Source organism: Amphiprion ocellaris, chromosome 12 (genome assembly GCF_022539595.1).
Source record: "Amphiprion ocellaris isolate individual 3 ecotype Okinawa chromosome 12, ASM2253959v1, whole genome shotgun sequence".
Taxonomy (NCBI): domain Eukaryota; kingdom Metazoa; phylum Chordata; class Actinopteri; family Pomacentridae; genus Amphiprion; species Amphiprion ocellaris.
The window spans coordinates 30831342-30858948 of record NC_072777.1 but is presented as its reverse complement, the minus strand read 5'-3'; the positions used below and the strand labels follow the sequence as shown (position 1 = coordinate 30858948).

The 27607-nt window shown below is 37.8% G+C and overlaps 1 protein-coding gene across 3 annotated transcripts in view; it reads right to left on the bottom strand.

Moving 5' to 3' along the window:
- Positions 1-27607, bottom strand: part of LOC111585829 (mitogen-activated protein kinase-binding protein 1-like) — a 41515-nt gene extending 13908 nt beyond the window's left edge. Inside the window, exons 1-24 of one of the 3 annotated variants that reach the window (XM_035941645.2) lie at positions 27284-27607; positions 23079-23170; positions 17720-17782; positions 17547-17604; positions 15286-15456; positions 14028-14165; positions 13268-13450; positions 11912-12072; positions 11515-11704; positions 10271-10405; positions 9963-10150; positions 8341-8432; positions 8124-8249; positions 7113-7183; positions 5419-5540; positions 3574-3649; positions 3368-3479; positions 3191-3254; positions 2803-2913; positions 2532-2683; positions 1834-1871; positions 1380-1580; positions 441-589; positions 188-327 (exon numbers count right to left, since the gene is read on the bottom strand). In XM_035941645.2, the coding sequence (XP_035797538.2) occupies positions 188-327; positions 441-589; positions 1380-1580; positions 1834-1871; positions 2532-2683; positions 2803-2913; positions 3191-3254; positions 3368-3479; positions 3574-3649; positions 5419-5540; positions 7113-7183; positions 8124-8249; positions 8341-8432; positions 9963-10150; positions 10271-10405; positions 11515-11704; positions 11912-12072; positions 13268-13450; positions 14028-14165; positions 15286-15456; positions 17547-17604; positions 17720-17782; positions 23079-23170; positions 27284-27385 (2935 nt within the window). In that variant the 5' untranslated portion in view covers positions 27386-27607. The remainder of the gene's footprint in view (positions 1-187; positions 328-440; positions 590-1379; positions 1581-1833; positions 1872-2531; positions 2684-2802; positions 2914-3190; positions 3255-3367; positions 3480-3573; positions 3650-5418; positions 5541-7112; positions 7184-8123; positions 8250-8340; positions 8433-9962; positions 10151-10270; positions 10406-11514; positions 11705-11911; positions 12073-13267; positions 13451-14027; positions 14166-15285; positions 15457-17546; positions 17605-17719; positions 17783-23078; positions 23171-27283) is intronic. The other 2 variants (XM_055015666.1, XM_055015667.1) reach the window with 2 other exon arrangements.

The following is a 27607-nucleotide window of genomic DNA, read 5'->3' as shown; positions in this document are numbered from 1 at the left end:
TGAAGAATAGCAATAAGTGAGCTCTAATGATTATACATTGGCACACTTAATAACAATAAGCATATAAAAGGGGTGCTTTTGTCCTGGTGGATCCAAGATTGTCGGGTTGTATTGGGTTTTTCCTTCAATAAATCAATTTTATCTGCACACTTCATCTGTGTCTTGTGTCCTCAGACTGAAGTCTCACCATCCAGGATGTGATCCGGGCTGGACTCCCTGCTGGCGTAGCCCAGGGAACAGGCGCTATCTGGGCTTCGGCTGTCCTGGCTCTCACTGCGGATTCCTCGCCCTTGCATCCTGCAGTGCTGCTCCTTCACCATGTAATCACTGATGTGGGAGAAATAGAGATGTAGAAGCAGTGAGGGGCAGAAAAAGAAATGCTTAACCGTGAACAGAAAATCTCTTTTGCTGACTGTAATCACCCATGTGCAGGGATTTACCTGCCCGGCGGACTCGTGTCGTCCTCATTTTGTTCTGGATACAGCACCGCTCCATCGGTCCCCTCGATGCCCTTGGAAGTGTTTGAGGACATCCAGTCAGGGGGTGGCCAGGCCCGATGTCTCCTGGATCTCTCCTCCAGCTGCTGCTGCTGCAGAAAATGAGTACAGGTGACTTATTTATTACATATACATGGATCTAAGTGGGCAGCTCACTCCTATTCTACCGTTTGTTTTCTAAAAAACCCTTGATGACAAAAATCAGCCTCATTGACAACAGCCATGGTCCTTTGTCCTCCCACATAAAACCCACTGCCAGATATCTGAGAGCACTTTTTATTCAGATCTAAGCTTTGATGCACAAATCACAACTCATTCAAATAAAAACCATGTCCAGACTCATTCTCCTCACACACTCCATATCAGGGTCGATGGATTTTTAGTTTCTAGTTTTGTTTTGTTTGATTTATTCCTGTGTGTTTCCCTTTCCATATCTTCCTTTGTTTGACGATGTGCACATTTCACATTCCTTCTCATTTACGTCCTGTTTTCATTTTAAAATTGTCTTTCCTCATGTGTCACTTGTGCTTTTCCTTTTCCTTTTCCTCCTCTTTTGATTGCCCTCATTAGTTTCACCTCTATCTTGTCTCCCTAATCAGTTCTTGGCATATATATAGTCGAATTTCTCCACTTTTGCATCTTTGGTCTTCTTTCTTTATGTTAAACCTGACTGGCTTTGTGTTTTAATATTGTTTCCCTGTGTATCCTCTTTTGTGGCTTTTATGACTATAACATGCGATCTGTGTTACAAATTTTCACAAAATAGTAAAAAAAAAATAAATAAAAAATAAGAAGAAGAATTTTCATTCTCTGTCAAAGCAATTGCTGCTTTATACATAATTAAATAAAATGACTAATATTATAATTCTAAATCCTGCATACCGGGGGCTCCTCGAGGCTGCTTGTGCTCACTCTCTCTCGGTCATGCGAGGGGCAACTCGGGCTTTTCTTATGAGCGAAGGTCTCCAGCTGCCTCAGGTCCAACATGGATTTAACCATCAGCTCCAGAGAGCCCATACGATGAGACCAACGCCTCCGAGGACGTTTAGAGGGGTCAGGGACGACCTGACTGACGGATCCAGGCTGGAAAGGCAGCGCAGGAGATGAACCAGTTATAGATAAAGTATAGTGTTTAGTGGGTATGAAACATAGTACATCATGTTGCTGTTAAAAATTAACACTGGGGTTTGAATTTGGTCACTTTATTTAATAGGGGAAAAAAAGTGGTTTTGACAATACAAAGACAATGGTCTTCTCATATTTTTTTTGTAAAAAATGCACCAATAAATCATTTATGGTGTTTGTTATTTGATGAATATGTTTAGAAACCACCTACCTTTGTTGGCTCCCAGTCTTGTCCTTCATCTGAGCCCCCTGTAGCCGCAGAAAAGTGCATAAATTACATGTTTAAAAATGATCACAGGAATCACTCTTCAATTTAATGTAAATCGTTTTCTAGATTCTGCTGCTCTTCATAGTGGAGCTACAACAGTTACTCAATCAGTTATTAAATATTAAGTGAACTATTTTCATAACCGATTAATGAGTTTGAGTAAATTTTAAAGAAAAGTAAGACACATTTTTGTGGTCCTGCCTTCTTAGATGTGCTCATTTTCTGGTTTATATCCTACTTTATCGAGAATATAATCAACAGATTAATCCACAATAAAAATAATCATTAGTTCTAGCCCTACTTCATACAGACATCAGATGTCAGTGGCAGTGCAGTGGGGCAGATGCACTGGGATTCAAAATAAGGGAACTTGTAATTAAACGTTCTTTTAGAGGGGAATGTAGTAAACATGGCTGTGGTTATACCTGTCATCAAGCACCACCAGCAACGACCATTACTTTTCAAAAAGGTTAAAAATACAGGAGATTCATGGGAAAGTATTCAAATAGGAAGGTAGTAGGAGGAAATGGCAAAATGTGGGTATAATCAGGTTTGACAGTGAACCAGACATCTTTCTACCAACTACCACACCCTTTTCTCAGCTCTATGTTTGTATGATTGTCTTAACAGTCAGACTGTACCTGTGTCGTCTTCTCCATGGCTGCTATCAGAGGAAGTGCTGGTCGTGTTGTCTTCAGGATCATTGTTGTCATCACCTCGGTCCTCCTCTTCCTGCTCGCGGTCGCTGTCCGAGGACAAACCGCCCAGAGCAGGAGCGCTGTACGCCTCCCTCCTGCAGCAACACGGTCAAAATAAGGAGTATTCTGTGAGTACATTAGTATATGTGAAGTGGAATGTTTTCTCCAGGTGGGTTTACGTCATAAATGTAATCATTTAGCTGTGTGTGTTCACCTGGGACTGGTGGTCCTGAAAGGTGGAGCGTTTGGGTTTTGTTGCAGCTGGAAGAGTCTCTCTCTCATGCTGATTGTCAGTTCTGGAGCCAGTCGCCACACGAAGATACAGCTGGGAGATAAAAGCATTCAAGCATTAAATATTCAAGATTTCATTTTAGTTCGACTGTTGAGGAAACTGTCTGCAAACACATTTCCACAGTCATTTCCTCTCACTGCAGAGGCTGGAGATGGTTTCAGTCCTGGAGCTGCTCACAGAGAGCGTTTGCTCATATTGTTTTCTAATGCAATAATGAATAAAAATAGCACATCTAAATGTCTGATTTTATATATTCAACTTACGCGTTTTGCTGTTTTAAAGTTCTACTTGAATCACAAACGTTTCTCACCTGTCGCCTGATACAGAAATCAGATGCTTGCAGTCGTTTGTAAACTTCATCCCAGTGACAATTTCTGCAGAACAAAACAGTAAAAATATTCTTTAGTTATTTAATGTAATGCCTCCCTGAGTGCAATTTATGTACAGCACCGTTTGGCTTCATGAAATCTGATGTGAGTTCTGTCACCAGAGTGTCCGAACATGGTGGCGACACACTCCCCAGTGCAGAAGTCAAAGATGCTGATGTTTTTATCAGAGCAGCTGGTGGCCACATATTGACCCGAAGGATCGATCTGAACCTGCAAATACAAAACAGTCCTACAGTTCAGGAGCTGTACGTTTATAAATAAATTTATATATAAAGGCTTTTTAAATGTGGAGGGAAAATGTTACCTTGAGCAGACTCCCGTCTTCACTCAGAGATCCTTTGTAGAGTTTTTTCTGTTTGCCGCTGCTGATGTTGAAAATCCTGCAGTCAGATGTGAAATTTTTAGAAATGAGTTCCTTCTATGAAACATTTGAAATTGTAAGTTTTGTGAACCACATTAGGGCTGTAGTGACTAGTTTGACTGACAGACTGGTTGGTTTTATCTGTGTTACTTTCATAATGAGAAAAATCTTTACATCAACAGCCTTCCAGGACTAATCCAGTACTTAGAAGAACAGACTGCTCCTTTTCACAACTTTGAACTTCTTTAACCTAATAAAGTCTGCTTGGTCTGGCTTATTTAACTTTTACTAAACATTTACTCGGGTTGGTTCCAAACTAATTCACATTATGTCAAAGAAGTCGTTGCTGTGGCTGCAGTTTGTTCAAACAAACCAGATGCAATCAGCAAGTGGTGGATCTAACTGAGAACTCAAGGACACAAAGTACAGTGATACAGTAGTGACCTAAAACATATCATGCTTTATTGTTTAATTTACCATTAATGGAACCATAGTTTACAAAATGATCATCATATTTTATTTTAAAAGTAACAAATCAAGTGAGAAGCAGGTGCATTTCCTCATAGACTTCTGTGCAATCTGACTTCTTTTTGCCACCACAGGAGTCGCCCCCTGCTGGCTGTTAGAATATTAGAAAGAAAATTTTTTTCATCCATCTTTTAAATTCAGTCTGTGATTCATGGTTCACATTTACTGTACGTTTAGGACATTTAGAGCACTTTAAAAGTGGAGTGTAAACTTTGCAGTTGGTATAACAACTACTAACATGACAGATCACCTAAAAATGCAGGGTAGCTTTTCTGTTTTGTCCAAAAATATATATACTAATGGAAAGATTTTTCCACTTAAGCATTCATGCATAGAAATGTATGGGAAAATGACACATTCAAAAGGTCAATCAAACCAGGAAACACATATAACCTACGGGGAACATTGCTTTTTAAATCTTATTTTGGGGCAAAAGTCAACAACTTTTTAAAGCAGTTTTTATCAGATTTGACAGGGGATTATACACATGCACCTTTTAAATTTGGCCTGTTTCCTCATTCATTTAGACAGAGAGCTGATCTTGTGAACCTGAAATAGGGACCTAGAGGCATTACCAAGATGGATGCCAAATGGCTAAAAATGTCTACAAGGACTTTGGCAGCTAAATTCTTCAATAGATCTTGGTGGTGCTGGATCATCAGTTGATATGGAAACTGATTTACCAGATGTTCATGGAGAAGGAAGGGGAAAATCTGTTTTCAGAGAGCGACTTTGCAGAGGTCTGTGTAGCAGGTGAAGACAGCCCTGCCAAGAACACATATCTCACACACAGTTGTGCTTTTATAACTTAATCATGAAATTCTCTGTCGCCCTCAGACCCAATTTTTAGCTCATCATCAGCTCTTTCATGCTGTTAAATAGATGATTTTCTAATCCTTGTAAAAAGAATAGACTCTAAAACATGATCACGCTAGGAGTCTGTGATGAGCCTGGAACTTGGTCGGAGATAATAGGTCCTTATTACTTTGACCCCTGAACCGTCTTCTTAGTGAGAAGTTCAGAAGTTCTACTGTCAGGAATCATATAAATATGGGAAGCTGGTTTGATCAGAGTCAGTTCTTATTATTTCTGTATTTAAAAAGCAGAGTCTAGCTTTTTAAGTTTATTTACAATTCATTTCAGCTAATATGGCTAGCAGGTAGACTTGGTGATTGGTTGAAAACAAGGGATGATTCCAGTCGACCATTTTTTTCTCTGGTTCACTGCAGCTCTAACACAAAGGCATTTAAACGCTCTCACCTGATGCATCGATCCTGACAGCCAACAGCGGCATACTTGCAGGTGGCGTCGACACACATGTCATAAAGTGTCGTCTTCCTCACCAGGTGGTGAGAACGCCTGAACTCTGTTCCTCTCTCAGTCTACACAACAAAGAGAAAATACTGTCAGGTCTGTGCAGGATACCACTTTAATTGTAAGTGAGCTAAACTACAAACTCCACCTACTGACAAAAAGATACGACAGATTACATCCACTTACATAGAGCAAACGTACATACCTAAAAGCTGCAGAGATCAGTTTAAATCAGTGTCTAAAAGCATCTCAACTGTGGGTTTGCAGAGAACTAGTCGCTGCTGAAAATGCTCAGAACATTCTGTCTCCGTTAAAGTCTGGAACATGCTTTGCAAAGACCCAATGTCAGTTCTGATAAGTCAGATCATTTAAGAGGTTCAGACCACAGCAGTGCATCATCATCATCATCTTCATCGGTATCATACAGACACAGTCAGAAGATCATTACGGTTCATTTAGAGTCCTCGACAGCACAGGTCTGGATAAAAGTCAGCACAGAACTCGTTCCTTTCCGTTCTGTCGGAGCACAGATCTGTCACAACAAGTTTCCACAATGAGCCTCCATAAATGTCCAGAAGCTGAAGTTTCACTCTTCACTAACAAGCCGTTGTTTGTTGTGCTCCACAGAACCAAACATAGCCTGAATCGTGGCTTAGGTTTAAGAAGAATGTTGTAACTTATGCAACTGTGACTGAACACAAAACTGGCCCAGTGACCCAGAAGCAATCCTGCAGGAAGAATGAAGCTTGGGGCATTTTTTTGTCTGTTTAGTTACACAACTCATAGTCCAAATGCTCCTATTGTTGTACGTGCTGCAGAACTGGATTCAAAAACAGATGCTAAATAGCTTGTGTGCCCTTTATGGGAAGAATTAAAGACATAGGGTGGATTTTTTTTTTTAAATTAAAACAATAAGAAAAGACATAGTTTGATGATGGTGGGACATAGTGGTGAACCACGGGAGTTGATGTCTTCTTTACCTTTGCATAAACGTGCATGAAAATGATCTTCATGGACAAGTGTGTGATCTATTAAAGTTTTATTCATGTACATTTAGCTACTTATGTTCATGTTATGTCATTTCATTCCAGTAAAACAGCTGCAAGCCCCGTAAGCAAACGTAACATTTCCAATCTGCCGTTACATCTGAGAACTCCTCAGATGTGATACAACGCCATGAACAGTCAACCAAAATGAGATGCAAGATTACACCGAATAAAATCACTGATTTCTGTCAGTTTGAACGTTGTTAAAAGCATTAAATGTCATAGAAGTACAAAAGTTAACAATTTATGCCATCACGTCTTCTAGTTTAAAGGCATTTTAGTGCAGATTCTAGCACATGAGGTTTGATATATACATAAGTACATATCAAATCTTTCATGGAAGAATTTGTGCAATATTTGTAGATTATCTTTACTTATTTTTGCTTTCTTTTAACTGATGCTTTCTACATTTTTGCACTATCCTCTGTGCTGCTCTAAATTTCCCTGTTGTGAAAATAATAAAGGATTATGTCTTAATATATTACATTTATATGTATGACAGGAGATTATCAGTTTCTGTGTTAATGTTATTAGTGGTATTGGATGTTCTGCAGCACATGTTTGATAAAAGGTGGGAAATGGCAGTGATGTTACCTTGTGTGCCGTGTGGAAGTAGATGCTCTTGTCGGCTCCACAGCTGATCATCCTCACTTTGTTGTCATTGGCTGAAGAACAAAACTCAATTATTTTATCGTCAAATATTTAATTAAAGTCTTTTAAACTTGAAAAACAAGTTAAAGCATCAAAGTACATAGCAAGTCTGCTAGTTCTTATTAAGAAGAATTTATAATCCATGCAAATCAAAAACTAAATTCATCCAAAGTCTAAATGAGTGGTGAAAAGTAACTAAATACATTTACTCAAGTGGTATGCTTAAGTATAGTTTTGAGTTACTTTACTTGTGTATTTCCAGTTTCTGCAACCTGATATTTGTACTCAACTACAATTCTGAGGCAAATAGAGTACTTTTTTCTTCACTATATGCATTTCATAACTTTAGTTACTTTGCAGATTCAGTTTCATGATGCAAAATATAATCAATATGATGAAAAAGTTATAGCTTAAGATAAAAATATACTGATCCCTTTATTGAGGGGAAATTCTCAATCTACCCAGCAGATATATAAAAAAAGTGTACTCATATTTACCAGCTCCAGCTGATGAACACAATAATGTGTCAGTAATTCCTGATCATACATTATTCTAAAATAGGCCATTCTGCATAATAAGTACTTTAATTTTTGGTATTTTAGATAGATTTTGATGCAGATAATTTTGCACGTTCAGTTAATTAAAGCAACAAAGTATTTCTCTTCTGGGATATTTACTTTAGCACAAGATTTGAGTATTTTTTCCACCTCTGAGGATGGTAACTGAAGCAAATATCTTAACTGAAAGAGAGGAAAAACACAACGTGACAAAAAAAGGCTTCGCTCAGACAAACATAACTCCACCTGACGACACATGTCGCTGTCATCTATTATTTAAAGAAGCAGCGCTGCGAGCTGAATGAAACGGGGACTTTGTGTGGGACCGAGTGGCGATGAGAGCGAGGATTAAGAGAAGATTAGCCGTCAGATGTTGACAGAGTCTCGAGTGGCTCACCAGCAAATCGGACGGCTGTTATGGATGAAGAGTGTTCGTCGAGCGTTTGCACCAGACTGTAGTCGTCGTCCGCATCCAAGACGTGGATCAGACGGTCTCTGCTCGCTGTGGCCAACAGCTTCAGACCTGACACACATAAGAATCAGTTAATGTCTCATCTTTGACACAACCGGTGCAAACGTCTCCAAACATACGTTCATTAGAGTCTCACGCTGACCTGTTTCTGGTTTACTGTATTCAAGACAGAGGATCTCAGCATCATGGGCGTCAACCTTCAGGATCTCCTCCGTGCTGCTGAGGTCATGAACCCTGCAGATTATAAGGTCACATTTTTAACCCTCTAAACCCCAAAACCAGCTGGTGGGTTTAAAAGGCAGCCTGAAAGGTTAGTTTTGAAAAACCGTATACCATCATAGCATATATCAAAATCAGAAACAGTAAAAACAGAGAATTGTTGGATCTTTTTTTAACTAATCATGTGTGAAAAAAGACCAAATCTAAACTTGCAATGTTTCATCAAAATCACTTTATTCTATCAATTTCTTTTTTTGACACAAAAATGATCCGGTTTGGATTAGATTCAGAAAAGAAAAAAAAATTCTGGCAACATTGAAAGGCATGATTGACTCAGCTGTGATCTTTAGTCATATGACAAAAATTCTCAAAAAATTTCCAGTTGTACTGCAGGCGGGACTAATCTTATGGGATATGCAGTGTCAAATTTAAAAATGTGAAGTCTCATTCAAAAGTTTGCTAAATACAGACTTGTGGCACCAGATCCTTTAAAATCACAAAAACCTGTGCTGCTTACACTATTCAGAAGCTATGAGTGGCTCAGTTGTGAACAAAAGTCCCATGAAATGAAGTCTGAGGGTTTTTGGCTGAACTGCAGGCAGTGTTTACACAGAGCAGAGTGGAGATGACAATGGTGTCGGAGGGAAAAATAAAACACACTGGATAAATCAAATAAATGCAAAATGACTCAAAGAAGAGAATGGTATACAGAGAAGTAGTTTTAAGATACATTCAGCTTGGTGAAACATTCTTCTACATGCCAAATTTGTACAGGCTAATAAAATATCTACAGCATGTAGAGCCTCCATTTTTCCAGTATTGCTGACACCTGTGCAAGAAAATTCTTGTAAATATTTTCAAAAAATGAGTAAAAATCTTCCAAAAAAATCCTAAAAATATCTAAAGTGATTCCATATATATCGGTAAAACTTCTAATATTTTCTTTAAGAACATTCACATAAAAATCAGCCAAAATCCAGCAAATTTCGCTGGATTTTGGTTGATTTTTTTTTTTTGTGAATGTTCTTAAGAAACATTTTTAACGTTTCTTTTTTTCCACCAAAAAATGTTCAAAGATTTCCCAAAGATGTTGTAAATGTGGACATTAGAAGTTTCACTGTGAAAATACATTTTTTTCCCACATTTTCAAACTTTAAAACGGGTCAATTTTGACCCGCAGGACGACACGAGGGTTAAGACGATGGGTTGTGGCCTTCCAGCACGGAAGAGGAGTGTTTAGGAGAAGGTATATAAGACGATGTAGCGCTTTGTGTTTTAGAATTTGCTCATATTTGTTCTTACAGCCTCTGTATTGAATAAACATTATTCGCATCAGACTCTGAAGACTGCTTAAAGACTCTTTCTTGAAAACTTTTTGAAGACTAAGTTTTGAACCAGAATTGATTTTTGACTACGTTTGACAAAGCTGCCTGATCATCACAACAGCAGGTCTTTTTATTGGAGTAAAAAATTAGTACACAGTAACAAATAAAACACCCAGAAACTGCTTAAAAGGAAAGTCATATCAGTGTTGGTGTGATCTACCTGAGCATCCCGTGGCGATCTCCAGATGCCAGGTGTTTGCCGTCCGGACTGACACAGATGGTTCTGATGCCGGTTCTGATTTCTGCTGTCTGCCCATCAGCCGATTTGTCTGCATTCACGTTCGGTGCACAGTCTGGATCCAGCAGGGCTCCGGTGTTTCCGTCTACGTAGATGATTTTCAAGAGATCCTGCAGAGCGAAGATGAGATGACAGAAACTAATCCATCACAGGGAGATTTTGCACTTGAAATGTCAATGTGTTCTTTTATCCTGACACAAAGGAAATATGATGTTTGAAGTCAAACTCACGCTGCTGAGGATGTTCTGAGATTGAGTTTGTGTCCCGTCCGACGTCCGCCACAGTCTGATGGTGTTATCAGCCGAGCAGGTGAGGAAAGAACCTGACGACAGACCAGCCAGCTCTCCTGGAACATCTGGAAACATCTGGGGAACGAGGGCAGAAGGAATATTAACCCTCCTGTTGTCCTGCGGGTCAAATTGACCCAATTTAAAGTTTGAAAATGTGGAAAAAATATATATATTTATGTCCGCATTTTCAACATTTTGGGGAAATTTTTGAACATTTTTTTGGTGGAAAAAAAGAAATGTTTTTTAAAAAATGTTTCTTTAAGAACATTTACAAAAAAATCCAGCAAATTTCGCTGGATTTTGGTTGATTTTTTTGTCAATTTTCTTAAAGAAAATATTATAAGTTTTACTGATATGTATTTAATCACTTTAGGCATTTTTAGTATTTTTTTGGAAGATTTTTGCTAATTTTTTGAAAATATTTACAAGAATTTTTTTGCCAAAGAAAAAAATTTGGGGGGATTTTTTAAAAATAAAACTTGTAAGGAATTATTGGAATTTTCTTCCTGAAGGTTTTGCAAATTTTCAGAAATTTGGGGAATTTTTTTGCAGAATTTTTGGAATTTTTTCAGACAAGGAAACAATATTTTTTGGTGCCGGTAAATGAAGACAACAGGAGGGTTAATTACATTATTAGAAACAATACAGATTTATTAAATACCACTGCTAAGTATATAGATTAATATTCCTTATGGGGCACTATCATGAGCCAGGATGGTGGTGTTCAAATCGATTGGTTGGTCGATTTGCTCTTACACAACCAAATTCTCATTGGTCAGACAATCGCTGGTGTTACTTTCACAAGGAAAAAACAGCTACATCACTAGATTTTCAGGAATATTCCATAATTTGTTGCCAAACAACTCTGTGCTTTCACAATTTTTAATTGGCCCAACTGTTAGGTCCACCTTATTTAACACATAAACTGTAAATATGAGCTGAACATAGCCGTCTTTGACTCACACATTGGTTTGTGGACTACTGTTTTGATGTCTTGATTATGGATTTTGGCCATTTTGTTTCTTTGAAACCAGATGTCATGAGCAAGGGGTGGATCTGACTCGAGCAAATAACGTAAACTCAGTGTTGGAATTGATTTGGTATCGGCCAGCTGCACTAATCAGTAACCTGCTGATTTAAAACACAGTTCATGCGTCACACTCCTTCCTCCTCACAGTGTTTACCTCCAGATCCCAGACACAGGAAGCATGAAAGAGGGCAGAGTGCAGCTTCCCAATGCGCTGAACATCCCTCACATCCCAAACATACAGACTGTGGTCATTATAGACACAGCTGAGGCGGCAGCCGGCGGGGTCGAAAGTCACGGCGACGGCATCGGGGTAACGGACGTCCGTCTTGGAGTTAAATAGATGGCTGTCAGGGAGAAAAGGTGCAGAAACGTCTTCTATAAAACCAGCAATGCATTTTCATTCATGCTGTTGCAACAATACCAGACATTCAGGAGAGGTTTTAACTGAATCGGTGCCACTTGAGACAGGAAACTCTATAAATAGAGCGCATTTGATCCGGCGGTGGATCGCTGCCAAGGGAAGGCTGTGTTACTCCTGATCTGCTGCTCACCTGGCTTCAGTGACGGCTGATACGTCAGAGCCGAGAGGATGAGGTCGAGGCAGCGTGCAGATGAAGCTGAGGTCGGCAGGTCTGAATGCTCTAACTGTCCCATCAGCACAACCACAGAAGATCATTTCCTCAGACAGAGACAGCGACTGGGCCACACCCGTCTGCAAACAGGATGCAACACGAACATTCACAGCGCTGTAATTTACACATGAAGCAGGGAGACTCACTGTAATAACAAAAGCAAGGCTAGCACCAATTATCCACATTTAAGTCTCAGAAAACTTGGCTGGATGTTACACATCTATTACAGCACAGTTGAGGTGAGTCCACAGGCTGACGGCCAAAGGTTACAGAGGAACACAAAGTGTCCTCGTTGGAAATCTTCCAAACACATCCTGTACTTGTCCTTGCTGTTAATTCCTCTTTGATCCTGTGACAGAAGGCAGAGCAGCACCAACAATCTTCACATGCTCATTAAACGTAACAGCCGGACTCGGACCAAAAGCTTTATTGGCTGCTCAGCTCTCAGGACCAAAACAAAGACTAAATTACTGAAGTTTTAGTTTTTATTTAGTTAGAGTGTTGATATTTTTAAAAGCAAAGTCAGGACCGACCGTTCTAGTCAGGCTTTTGATTGATTTGATAGATTTTATTTACTACTCTTCTTATTACTACTCTTCTCGTTTTAGTCTATTTAATGTCCAGCTAATTACTTCATTTCTATAATTTCTATAATTTCTTGTTCTGTTATATTTACAAATGTTATAAGAAGGCTACCCAGCAGTGTGTAAACTTATTAAAATTAGCTCCAGCCGCCACATTTAGGTGATAAATACACTCCTGATTATTTATCTGATATCTAGGTTAGATATGTTCCTTCCAAATAATTAAAATCCTCAGAAAATGTGTGTGTTAATGTAGTTTTTGTGCACGTAATCAGACCCATTTATGGCTTTTATTCTGGACTTTTGTATTTTAGTGTATTTAATTATTATTTTTATTGATGTAAATCACATTGAACTTGCTGTGGGAACTCTGTTCTACAAATAATGATATTATTATTATTGAATCAATAATTAGAATCCAATAATATTATGTACATTATTGTGAAATGAGCCAGTCTGCATAATAAATATTTTTACTTTAGCTCCTTAGGTATATTTTGATGTTAATATGTTTGAACATAAAGACGATTTTGACTGCAGACTTTAACTTTTTAGTATTTCTACACTGCAGTACTGCTATTTTTACCCAAGAAAGCATCCAAATACATTCTCCACCACTTGTTAAATGAATGTGCTGTAAAAACGCGACCTTACCAATACCCCAATGAAAGATTCCATGGCTGTTACTCACCTGCAGGTCCACCCACTTGTCCAGCATCCTCTTGCTGTTGAATTCACACAGCAGGCCGGAGGAGGTGATGCAGAAGGTGGAGTCACATTTAGATCCTCGTCCACAGGCGACATCGCAGAAGAAGTTGTTCCTGAGTTCTCCGATGAGCCCTGAGCGACCCAGCAGAGGTACAGGAGCGCTGGACTACAAACCACACAGAGGTGACGTTAGCTGGGACCAGTTAAAGCAGAAAACATCAAATATGTGCATGTGTGTAGCTGGAAAAAATCTGTATCTTGCACGTTCATTTTAACTTTGTTGGCTTGAAAATTTGTTTTGTAAATAAAAAGAGATACACTGAGAATTCAGTGATTTTTACAGTTAAATTTGGAACAAGTCTATGTTCAATTATTCTCCATTTCTTTATTTGACTGTCAGAACTGATTCACTGAGCAGCTGTCAAGGCAGGAAGTTTACTGAGACGAACACTCAGCACTGAAACAACAAAACAGCACTGAAAAACTGCACTCAAATTTCCTCTGTATGGACTGGCATTAATGTCTTGTTACACATATTGTAGCACATTTGTGTAACTCTGTGCTATTCCTAATTTAAACTAAGCTTTTTCCTGCTTAAATAAAGGCTAAATTAACAATAAATAAATAAAATAAAGCAGAAAATGTATTTTTCTGAAGATGGAAAAGGAAGTCTGAGAGCTAAAAAAGCAAAATAAAAGCTTTAGCTTACAGGAAAGACACCAGCATTAGTTAATCTTCACTACCTTGTTTGCCTTGCAGTGCTCCAGATACCAGAACTTGACATGTCGGTTCCCCACAGTTACAAAGTAGGAACTGTCCTCAGAGAAAGATACTCCAGTCACCTTACTGGACACCTTGTTAGCAGCAACAACTACGTCTTTCTGCAAGAAAACAACACAGCAACACATTTTTTAAGAGATACTCATGAAGACACTGATGTACAAAGAGGCTTTTTTGGAGCTGCATGTACTATATTTTACTGTAGAATCCAATTTTACTACATGCCTTTGACCAGAATTGTTAAATAGTGGTTCTAGTTTTATATTATTTCAAGTATTGCAGTAAAAGTCCCGTTTTAGTCCCTCTGACTCATATATAACTAGTGTTGAATGTTTCCTGTTTTACAATATTTGGTGCAAATTAGTTGTTTTTGGCAAATGTTTTAAAGAGACGTGTAGAAAAAAATGATTTTGCTGAAATAACATGATTTTAAGCTTAGATTTGGTTAATTTTCCTGTTGAAACATCATGTCACACATGATTAGTTCAAGAACAATAAGAAAGTTGAAAATCCAATGATTTTCTCAGTTTTTACAGCTTCTGTCTCTAGAGTGTAATTTTGGCAATTAAAAAAAACAGATTTTGGGATTCGGAGGCTAAAACTTAAACATATTACACAACTGACTGAAGTTTCACAGTCCCAGTTCGACAAATTAAGACAGAAACATCCATTGTATGTGATTCGTTCATGTCAGAAAGTTGAAAATCAAATTATTCTTTCTGTTTTTACGGGTAACTGAAAAAGTTCTGCAAGTTTTGGGCATCAGAGAGTAATGGAAACTGTATTATGATACACAGATGTGTTTAAAGCTTTTGGACTTTTTCTTTTTGGATATTGGATCACTTTAACCTTTACTGAAAGAAAACAGAAGTTTTGGGGGAAAAATCTATTTGATGAAACTGCTAACAACTCATAGATATCTGAAATACATACTAAACACTGCTTTTTGCAAGAAACCAGAAAGACTGGAAACTATTAGTTTAATCTTGAACTATGTGTTATATTATCCGTTGTGACAAAAGTTTATCTTAGCTGTCGGATAAATGTAGTAAAGAAAACAGTTTTGTGATATTTCCCTCCAAAATGTGGCACAAAATAAAAGTACATGTACAAGTACTGCAAAATTGCACTAAAGTGCAGCACTTCATCACATTTTTGCAGTTATTTCTCTCTTCTGAACATCAGTTTTTGCAACAACTTAAACTCTAAAGTGAAACAAACCTTCCAGGCCCAGACGTTGACCATCATGTCGTGCTGGTTTCCCACGCTGACGATATATTTGCCGCTGGGGGAAAACGCCACACAGGAGATGCCATATTTGTGTTTCTGGAGCTCGGCCACCTGCCGTCGCTCTGCAACATCCCAGAGTCTCACCGCTGGAAGGTGACCGCTCTGGTGAGGCGGAAACAGGGGAGAAAACGGATGAAACAGGGTTGAATGAGGGAAAAGAGCTGTTGGTTAGTTACAGTAAAGTGAGTGGAAGTCGTCTCCTGGAACACTGCAGTCTATTAAATGACCTCCAGCAGATTATCCTGAGTGTCCTCTGACTGTTGTCACTTCGGTCCCTCGACCTGCTCACATTATTCCCTCGCAGGGATCAAGAGGTCAGCAGGCTATTTGTGTCGTCTCACTATAATGTGCTGGAAGGACCTTTCAGAGGGTAACAGGCTGAAGGACGCTGCAGAGGGACGACATTCAGCTAAAGAAAGAGCTAAAAATGACACTAAAAAACCATCAGCTCGTCCCTGTATGTTAATGATCCGGTGTTTGATGAATGGGAGCGATTCTTATCACATCATTCACTCAGGAATATCTTCCACTCCTCCTCCTCTTTCTCTTTAAAGGCTTACAGGGAAATCCTCTAACGGAGTCGTGATGCTCTCAGCTTTGATCACAGCAACTAAAATCACTGTCAGAGTCTAATATTTCTGCTGTAATGCAACACCGACTCCCAGCACTGACATGTAAGTTAGTAGATCTAATATTTCTACGATGAATCCGCTGTGATCTCTAACAAGTGTTCATAGTGGGAGTGTACAGACTCTGGTTCCTTCTGAATGGCAGCGTTTCCTCCGTCTTTTGAACTTTGCTCTCTGCCGTCATGGCAACTGCTGCCTCCATCCACTTACACAGAGAAGTCTTTAATCGGCTTTGATTGGCTGCAGAGGATTAAGATGGAGTGTTTGCGTCGAGGCTCATGTTGTAAGTACAACAAAACCGAGTCAGGACGCTGGACTGGAGGGACGTGTTGCACCGAAGCTATAAGGCTAGGCTAAGGCCTAGAAAATCTGCAGCAGGATTTCTGTGAAACTCCTTCTAAGACTGACATAACTGCAGCCAGCACTGTCAAAAAAATATGTTTTTACAACAGTTTTTAAGTCAAATGTCATGTTATTTTACAGAATGTCTTCGTTTTGTTAAATTGTGAATAATACCAAGTGAAATCACAGACAAAAATAATTTAATTTAGCAGTTATTCATAGAAAAACAATTCAATTTGTCCTTCCACAACGTAAAATCACAGAAAATGTATTAATTTAGATTTGGAAGATTTGGAACTGTAAATAATGTCCACATCAAAAATTTGTATTTTTACTAATGACAATTTATAAAACATATCACTTTAAAATGACACAATTTTATTGTATTTCAATCCGCAAAACATATTTTCAGAATCTGATTCTGATAATTTAGAGATATTTGCTGCTATTTAAAAGAAAAATGATGTTAAGGACTGGAAAATGGCAAATATTTTTTGAATGACAATTTTACAGATTTTTGTTGTTTTGTTTAATTTATAGATATCTACTAAAACCATAAAAAGCATTAATTTACACACAACAAAAATCTGTATTTCTAGAAATAGCAATTAATTTGACTGTGAAACTACACTATATTTCCAAAGACAAATCAGCAAAAAATATATTTTACATATATTTGCCCTTGTTTTAAAGAAAGATTATGTATATTAAGGACTGAAAAATGGTCAATAATTTTGTTCTAAAACTGTAAAAGTGATATTTTAAAGATCTTTCCAGTTTTTTTTTTTTTCCAAATTGGATTTTTAAGGTTGTATCCCATTTTCTGTCTTGTCTGGTTGTTTCCTTATAACATGTACAGATACTCTTTGGGTCAGACGCAAAGTGGTGCTTGGAAAAACAGACTCAAAATTAGATTGTGGCTGCATCTGTGGTTGACTGTAAATGTTACAGTCCAACCACAATGTAAAAAACAGGAATGAATTTTTTTTTTTCTGTCTTTTTGGACAAATTTAAATTCTGAACCAACAACCCAAACGTGCACAATTAAAAATTTAAAATGACAGACAGTTATCCCTTTGTGAAGCAGTCAAAAGAAGCCATTTGATTCATTTTTATGCTGAACAAAGAGCTGCAAACCATCACACAGACGAGTTCCTTTCAGGTGAAAATGAGTTAAACTGCAGAGACAAAGGAGTAAAATCTGACAGTTGAAAGACTCACCTCTCCTGTCACCAGGTATTTTCCATCAGGGGAGAATGACAGAGCTGTGATGGTTTTTCTGTGAAAGACAGGAGCAGAAAAATATCACTTTGACTCGTTTCCATGTCAACTGCCAGTTTTTACTGTTTATTGCTGATCTGATTAAATGTCGCTTGTATTTGTGCACAACTCACCTTGAAGTGTTGATGATGTGATGCTGCCTGTTCTTTCTGGGGTTCAGCAAAACTACCACACACCTTCATTATGAGAGGAAAATAAAAAAATCCACATAAATATTTGAGTTTAAGCTACATGTGTGTACTGAGGAAACGGTTTGGTTTAAGTGGAAAGTTTGGATTGTGTGATTTTGTATTGTTTTGTCAAGAAATGCACATTTCTCAAGTGTACAAATGAGTAAATACTTGTGGTACAGCTTAGAGTACAACTAGATTACACAATATAACCTTACAAACATTTAAACTGTGATGTAATGCAGGAACACAGCCTCACTTCAGCAGCAAAGAAGCCTGATGTAACTAATCTCAGTTGATCCGTAATTAAACCTCAGGTCGCACATTCCAGATAATTACAGCTGGAGGTGCAAAAACACCGTACTCGGCACTGTAAACATTAATGCATTCACTCTTCAGGGGGTGCATTTAATAATTTATTCATTAATTCTAAAGAAGACCTCATGGTGTGAGGAAATTCATTAGAATTAACAACACAAAGGTGAACTGAAGGCCAATTAAAGCATCTGTGAACATAAAAAAATGACAAAATTTCAGGGGCCTCTGTTGAGAAATGCTAAATTATTCAATATGTATTGATACTGCACTTTAGCTTAACAAAAATGCAAAACTAAACCAGGCTATAGAGATAAAATAAGAATAATGCAAGAAGTAAACTGTAAAATAATAAGATCAAACAAAAACATAAAAAGAAAAAAAATAAACAGTTCAAAGCCTGAAATGTGAGCAAAATAACTTTAAAATCAATTTAAAATCTAACAGGAAGCCAAAGGGGGAGATGTGACCTTATCATATTTGTACCAACTGTAGACAATGGAAGGAGCTGTGGCTGCTCTCTGAGAAACATATGTTGCAATAATCAATCCAAGAATAGATTAAAACCATTTTCAGTAGATTGGCAACTAAGTGGAAGGTCCTAACCTCAGAGCTAATCTTGCAACCTGCTAAGATTAGTGCCCACAGAGCCGATGGAATTTAACACATCAAACACAATGATTTCCCACTTCTCTACATAAAATGTAAGTTAACTTCAGGACATCCAGGATTTTATATCAGCGGTGCAAGTTAAGAGTTTTACTGCTGGTAGGATCCGTTGGCTTTACTATTTGTATAACTACGTGTCATCGGTGTATAAATTGATTAAGTGTGATATTACTTTAAACAACCTGCCCCAGAGGTAGCATGTCTACAGAAAAGCAAAGTGGGCCAAAAATTAAGCCTTGAGGAACCCCACGAGTAATGGAAATACAATAGAAAAGTGCAAAAAAAAAAAAACATAGGGAGCAGTACTAAAAGGATTCACAAAGAGAAATGTTTTAAGAAAGCCAGGAAAACCCCTGGAGATGTATTTAGGAGTAGTTCTCTTCAAAGCTTTTAAAGTGAGCAATGCAATTTTTAAATCAAGGAAAGAAAGCAATACTTCATCATGTATAATTATGGATTTATCTGGGTTTGCTGGAAGAACTTGGGATAAAAATTACACGTCCAAATATATATATATATATATATATATATATATATATATATATATATATATATATATATATATATATATATATATATATATATATATATATATGACCTTAGTAAAATCATTTTTGGGCATTTTAACACATATTTTAGCCTGAAACATAACTTTGGTCATCCTTTGTATCAGTCACTGCACCAGTGATTTAGGTAAGACTTGATCTGCTTTAATTCAGACAGAACTCAGGAAAGATGTGGCTGCACTGTCCCTAATTTTGTTCAAAGTTCAGATACAAATGAGTGATTGGTTCTAGCAGAGGCCAAACTTTAAATTATTGTCCCTTGAAAATGGGAAAAGGTGTACAATTTTTAAACAATGGTGGTTTTGAAAATTTTACTCGATTGTTCAGTAGAATTTGATATGTGGCAAGTAGGGCACGCCACTGTTCACTGCTTTTTTTTGTAATTAGACATGCCAAAATGGCGATATGATACATGGTGGTCTCTTTTGAAATTCAATATTTGGCCTCTACTGGAGCCATTTCATCATTTGAATCTGAGTAAAACAATTTGTCTGTGTCCTCACCAAATTTCATGTCTGTAGGAGTTATATTTTGGGATGTATTGAGTCCTTAAAATGGTTTTCCAGGTCAGACAGTTGATAAATTGTGAAAATACAAAAATCCAAGGTCTGAAAACATGAAATGCTCCAAATCAAAACAACATGTTTTGCAGAACACAGTTTTTGGTCTCAAATAGCAAATGAGTGAAGTGAACCAAATCTGGAATGACTCAATCCCCATTTGTAAATATTGGATATTTTGCCTTTCCACTGTTATGCATTCACTTTAAACATAGTAAATCTTTTCCATATTCAAAAACCCCAGATACATTATCGTTTTCTGTTCCTAAAAGTTCCTCTTCACACCCCGTCCATGGTCTCCACCTGTTACTGAGCTGAGCTTCCTGCCAGGAGCTGCAGTGCTGCCACCACAGCTTGGAGAGATTTAAACTGAGACAGCAGATGGATTGCCAGACTGTGCACAAGTTAGGAAGTACAAAGCTTTCTAAAAATGACAAACGGAAGAAGACGAACACACAAATACAGCCATCACATATGTGCAAAGATGTGCCCATGTCCACATGCACGTATACACTAATTAAGGTACTGTAACAATACTGTAAACAGCTCTAAGTCTCCTGTTTTTGTCCAGCCATTGACCTTCTTGGTATTAATACAGCTTTGTCAGAAGAACCGATTGTGCTACAGCCTCGCAGGACCAACCGTGCTGCAGCTCTGAGGTTCTCAGCAAGACTTTGGTGGATCTAAATCCTCCAACCTGCAGCTCAAAGGTCTAATTTTTATACAGGTTTAAAAGTATTCATCTCCTTCAAGTCAGTAGATGCACCTATGGCCACAATTAGAGCTTAGAGCCTCTGTGGATAGATCTCAATTAGCCTTGCACACCTGGATGCTGCAATTTCATTCCATTCTTCTTTGCAGAACTGCTCAAGCTCTGTCAGGCTTCACAGAGAATGGGAAGTGAACAGCTCTTTTCAAGTTCAGCCATAAATTTTCAGTTGGATTGAGGCCTGGGTTCTGTTGGATTATCGTGCCCTATATAACTCTTGCTTATTAACCGGTGTGCCTTTATTGTAGAAGTTTAGAACAGTTCACATACATGTACCAGCAGCTGTAACTTAGAGTAGTATGCTGTAGTGGAAAAGCACTGGGTATCTGGGCCCGTGTGAACATTTGTGTTTCAGAGATCAACAAGGGCAGTATCTCATGTTGAAGACTACACAACCGGTTCAGGGGAAGGGTTGCCTCCACCCTGAGGTGAGAAGGAGAACAAGGAGCGCGGTCACGAGCTGTGCATGAGCCGACACAAGATGAGAGAAGAAGCCAATCAGAGGGAGAAGACACCAAAAAAACTTGCATGATTTTGTAGTAGTATATAAGTCTGGGTCAGGGTGGAACTAGGTGTAGTCAGACTTCATGAACTGACAGTGTCTCTGTTGCTGTTAGGGAAAGGAGTCTGGACCCAGAATTCTGTTCTGTTATATTCAGTCTTCTGTTAGATAAGTATTCATAGTGAGACCTAATTATCTTCTCCTATTGTTTCATCCAACGAATGCGCAGGAGCTATCTCACACATAGTCTATTTTGCTGGTAGATTGGGATTGAGCTCCAACAGTTCTGACTTGGTCACTCCAGAACATTCACCTTGTTGTCTTTAAACCATTTCTGTGTAACTTTGTCTGGATGCTTTGACTCACTGTCTTGCTAGAAAACAAATCTTCTTCCAAGTCACAGTTCTCTTGCACAATTCATCAGATTGTCCTTTAGGATTTATCTAACTATTGCTGCACTGATTTCACCCACTACCTTTACAAGCTTTCCAGGACCTGCTGCCGAAAAACATCTACCCATCATGATGCTGCCACCACCATGCTTCACATCATGATGCTGCCACCACCGTGCTTCACAACATGATGATGCCACCACCATGCTTCACATCATGATGCTGCCACCACCATGCTTCACATCATGATGCTTCCACCACCGTGCTTCACAACATGATGCTTCCACCACCGTGCTTCACATCATGATGCTGCCACCACCATGCTTCATATCATGATGCTGCCACCACCGTGCTTCACATCATGATGCTGCCACCACCGTGCTTCACAACATGATGATGCCACCACCATGCTTCACATCATGATGCTGCCACCACCGTGCTTCACATCATGATGCTGCCACCACCATGCTTCACATCATGATGCTGCCACCACCGTGCTTCACAACATGATGATGCCACCACCATGCTTCACATCATGATGCTGCCACCACCGTGCTTCACAACATGATGATGCCACCACCATGCTTCACATCATGATGCTGCCACCACCGTGCTTCACATCATGATGCTGCCACCACCATGCTTCACATCATGATGCTGCCACCACCGTGCTTCACATCATGATGCTGCCACCACCATGCTTCACATCATGATGCTTCCACCACCGTGCTTCACAACATGATGCTTCCACCACCGTGCTTCACATCATGATGCTGCCACCACCGTGCTTCACATCATGATGCTGCCACCACCATTCAATTCAAATTCAGTGACTTAATTAAATTTTCTTGTATTGTCCCCTGACTTTTCCTTTTCAGTAGCCTTTTCACTGAGTTGCTTGAAGTGTTCTTTGTCTTCATGGTGTAGTTAATTCCACAAGTACTAATTCACCAGTGACTGGAGCTTCCAGATGCAGGATTCTTGATACTACAATCACTTGAGACACTTTTACTAAACTGGCTAGGTGAATATCTATGCAATCATGTATTTTAAGTTTTATATTTTTGAATTGATTGACATTATTTTCTAGAAACTTCCTTGACTTCGACATTAAAGAGTCTTTTTGTAAATTCTTGTAATAAAAAAAAAAGCCAAAAGCTAAACAGACTGTGGTTCAAAAGTGTGGAGTAAATATTTGTTTACTTGTAGGCACTGTATACTACACTGAACACAGCCAGCGTTACCTTTTTGCACAGGTTAATAATACTCCACAGCTACGTCACTGTATCACTGAGCGAGTCAAAGAAAACCTCCCCCACGATGAGATAAAAAAAAGCTTTGGAGTTTTCTGACACCCACAGAGTTTCCTTCCTCACCTCCTCTGAGATGGTTCAGAGATAAAACACAGAAATTTGCACCCTGAGCGTCTGAACCAGGTAGATATGATAAGGAAGCTGTGAACGCTGCTAAGTCAAAGGTCAGATTCTGAGATAATGGCGCATTAAGTGGTGGTTGCGCTTCTTTCTCACCCTGCAGCGTAGGCCACCAGTCCAGATCTGGGATCGCAGGCCAGACTGCTGTTTCCTGAGGTGGTGATGCCCAAAACCTTCTCCAGAGTCACCTGGAGAGACACAACACAGAGGATTTCATCCCAATGAGAAGGACGAGAAGAGCTGGTTACTGGGTTGAATACAGGACTGGAGTCAGCAGTGATGTAGAGCTGCAATGATTAACAGATTAGTTGCCAGTTATTGAATTAATTGTTTACCATTTGACTGGTTGATTTTTAAGGGAAAAAAGTTAATTACTTGATTCCAGCCTCAAAAATGTAATATTTTCTGGTTTCTTTCTCCTTCTATGACAGAAAACATTGTGAGCTTGACACTGATCAACATTTTTCTCAATTTTCTGACATTTTACAGACCAAACAATAAATCAATTGATCAACAATGTAAATAATCTTCAGTTGCAGCACCATTTATGATTATATAAAGCTCAGCAATATGTGCAGCTGAAAGTACAGTAGCTAAATAAAACTAACAAGACATCAGGCGAGTCTTTTATCGAATGAATTAAACAGGGCATCTTGATTATGTACCAACAAACTCCACAAGTCGATGCACAAAATGCATAAAGTGGTTGGAATTGCAACTATTATTCAGTTAATCTATTAACTGTCATCGACACTAAGCTCTTAAAACTAACCAAATTTAAGGGAACCTCTGTCATAAACTGTAAAATTATGCAATGTATATTTTAAAGGGTGACATTTAAGGAAAAAAAAATACTTATTCCACAGGGAGTTAGCTGAAAATATTAATACCACTCTCATGTTTGTGCCTAATATGACACAGATAAACACACAACATACTTCATATACATGTATATGTTATGATTAATGAGACTATTCTGTGTTTTGGGTGTACGATCTCAAAGATCAGATTTAATTCTTAAACACAGAGTGACAGCTGCTCGGCTCGTCCTTCTGTATGTCTCAGGAATTAAAAAATCAGCTGTTGGTGTCATTGATTAGTCTGGAGTCACGTATGATTGTACCTGAATCTGCCGTGTGCTACTGACACACATGCAATAATAACAGCAAAGATTAGAATGCAGACAAGCAGGAGAAGCCCAGAGGGATGAGTCCTCCTCAGTATTTAGAACACATGCATTTATGTACTTAAATGTAATTTTAATACATGGAAATTAATATTTAGAGGTTTAGTTAAAGTCTGAAGGGATTTTAAACTGCCATTGTCCCTATCAAATAATAATAAATTCAAATTTATTTCATTAATTTAAAGAAAAACAATGTGCAAACAAAATCTATGCCCAATCTCCAAGTGAAGAAATCATTTACTAGTCTTAATTATTCATCAGAACAAATCATGGGTTCCACACTGTAAAAAATTAATGTTTTTGAATGTAAACTTTTTGAACAAATTACTGTTTTGTTTTTGTTCTTTTTAATGATTTTTTCCCCTTTTGTTACAGTACAGAAAATAATTAGTAAAACCACATAAAAGAAGTACTAATAAGCTTTACTAAAAAATAATACAGGCCTAAACTGTAAATAATGCCCACATTTATTTCTATGAATGGTAACTTATTCTTTTGCATTGTTTGACAGTGATGTTGCACTTTTTTTACTGTATTTAAATCAGCAAAAATATTATTTTACAGATATTTGCCGTTATTTCAAAGAAAAACTATGTAGATTACAGATTAATAAATGGCAAATAATTAGAAAATATTTGGTAAAATCTGACAAACTTAATGAATATATATGTTGACTATAAAAACAGCAACAACAAATTAAAAAAACAACACAAAATACGGCAAAACTGTAAATAAAGTCCACATGAAAAAATTGTATTTTTACAAATGTGTTCTTTAATGTTTGACTATAAAATTACATTGTTTTACTGTATATAAATCGGGCTAAATAGAATTATTTTACAGGTATTGTATTGTGTGTTTTTTCACAGCCTTTACAGTTACTGCTAGATTTTTGTCATTATTTACAGTGCATTTTGCTCCCATTTCTACATTTTATTTGGCAGTTAATGTCATAATTCAGCCTTTACTATTGAGATCCTCCAAACTCTTTATCATTTTTCTGACTTTCAAACGTTTTTTGCCATCTAACTACATCCACTTACTCATGCTTTGAGCTGCAGACACTTTGCAAACACCAACATGTTCAGCTCTTTTGTACTTAACTTCTTCATAACTTTTATACTTGTTTAAATATTCAGCTTTTCTCTGCAAATGTTTATAAAGGGAGTGAACGGACTTTAAACTTGAATTCCTTCCAAACACTCTCAGTTACAGGCGTCATTTAAACTTCAAATGAACTAATACTTTCAGCGTTTTGATATTTTTAAAAGCTTTTGAAGAACCAAAGGTGAAGTTCTATGCTTTTTTCATGTATTTATCCTATTTTTCATTGAAGTTGCTTCTTCAGGTCGTTAAAAACTAATTTTTGTTTTTATTTTTCTTTAAAGGCTTAATTTCTCAGTGTTTTTGGGGCTGAGAAGTCACATTTGCACACTGCTTTTTAAACTACGTAGATATATTAGCAGAAACAACTGATCTTTTAAAGTATAATCAACTTAAAAACGTATTTTTGATTTAATTTTTCAGTTTTTTTTTGTCTCAAATCGTTCAGATCCAGTGTTCAGGCCTGAGATACATCACATTTGCACACTTCTTTTTAAATTATGTAGAAATTCTAGTAGAAACACCCCATTTTTAAAAATGTATAATCAACTTAACAACTAGTTTTTTTAAATTTTCTTTTAAGGACTTAATTTTTCAGTGTTTTCGAGGCTGAGATACGTCACATTTGCACATTTCTTTAGAAATTACATTGAAATATTACTAGAAACAACCTATTTATGTGTATATAAATGATGTAAAACCCAAATATAGAAGAAAATGAGCAAAATGAAGGTGGTTCAGCTCCCAAATCTGCCACTGTCACGTTTCAACTTCCAGTTTCTAAGTAGTGACTATTAGCAGGATTCTGAGGAAGGCAGCGTGGTGCATTTCTGGTGGAGAATTCCAGCTTCTTCAGGTCATGCACAGCTCCATTACATCTGACCCTCATTTCAGCAGCAGATTGCGATTCAGCTCTCAGTTAAAAATTCATTGTTTTCATCAAACCGAGGTAAAATTGTTAAGCATTCTGCATTCAAACTGCATTTTCAGTTAATATAAACCCTCCAGTTATACTCGTATAATACAGTTTTTAGCAGATTTCCAGTCTGAGATCTACATTTTTAATAAACTGGCCACTTAGAGGGTGTTCACATTAATGGATTATAACTGATCTGTAAATAATATGGAACCATGATGACTGTGATATTATGCGAGCGGCATCTTTTATTCAGATCCGATACGTAAATAAAAGTACAACACAGCGATGTGGAAATACTCCACTGCAAGTAAAAGCCTTGCAAGAAAATTTGTAAGTAAAAGTACATAGCAGCAAAAATGCGGCTAAACGTTTGCAGTAGAAGTCTTGACTGATATATTATTATTATATATTCCATAATTACATTATTAACAGTGAAGCATCAGAGTGTCAGCAGCAGGTTACTGTTGGAGCTGCTGCAGGTTTGTACTACTTTATATTCACTTTTACATCCAGGGACAACAGATAAATGAATAGCAGATAAAATTAACAAATTTGAGTAAAGGTTTTCTCTAATATTTAATTTTTAGACAGATACTAGATAGTTTAAATTATATTTTAATGAAATATTGGATGTTTTGAGGGAAAAACGATTCGGTGGAACTGTTGACGACTCATAGACATGTTAAATGTGAGCCTGAATACATACTGCTTTTTGGAAGAAGTCATAAAGGTTTTAAATGCTTGTTTTATTATCAATTCTAGAAAATCTTCATTGTAACAATGCCGTTGGAGGAATGTAGTGGAACAGAAAGTAAAATATGTCCTTTTCAAATACAGCCGAATGGAATAATAAAGCAGCAGAAAATGTAAATATTCAACTAAAACACAAGAAACTCACAGGTGCAGTCAGAGTAGTTAAAGTAATTCTACTTGGCTACTTTTTTACTCGTGTTTATCTAATTTTCCATCATGTTTCTTGTAATCTGTGTCAAATATCACCACACTAGTTGCAGTATTACAGTTCTGCTGCAGACTACTTGTCTCAAACACTAAAAGGGTTTTACTTCTAAAGGGATATTATTGGATTCCTACCTTGCTGCTGAGATTTTCTCGGCTGTTCTTCTTGATCTTGGTCGAAGGAGAACGTAGCAAGTTCCTAATTCGACGTTTAATTGTGAATCCATCTCCCGGCATTTTCTCTGCAGCCGTCAGGACCGCTGAGCTCCCACTGTGTCCAACCGGCCGAGCTTTACGCACAGCTTTTACGCACAGCTTTACGCAGAGGGACAGCGCTTCTGCTGCAACCTGGACATGTGGACACTAATCTCCTGAGTGGGTCTACTGTTTCTTCTTCTTCTTCTTCTGCAGCAGCCTCCTGGAACTTCACTCCCTCATCCAGCTCCTCCTGCAGCCTCA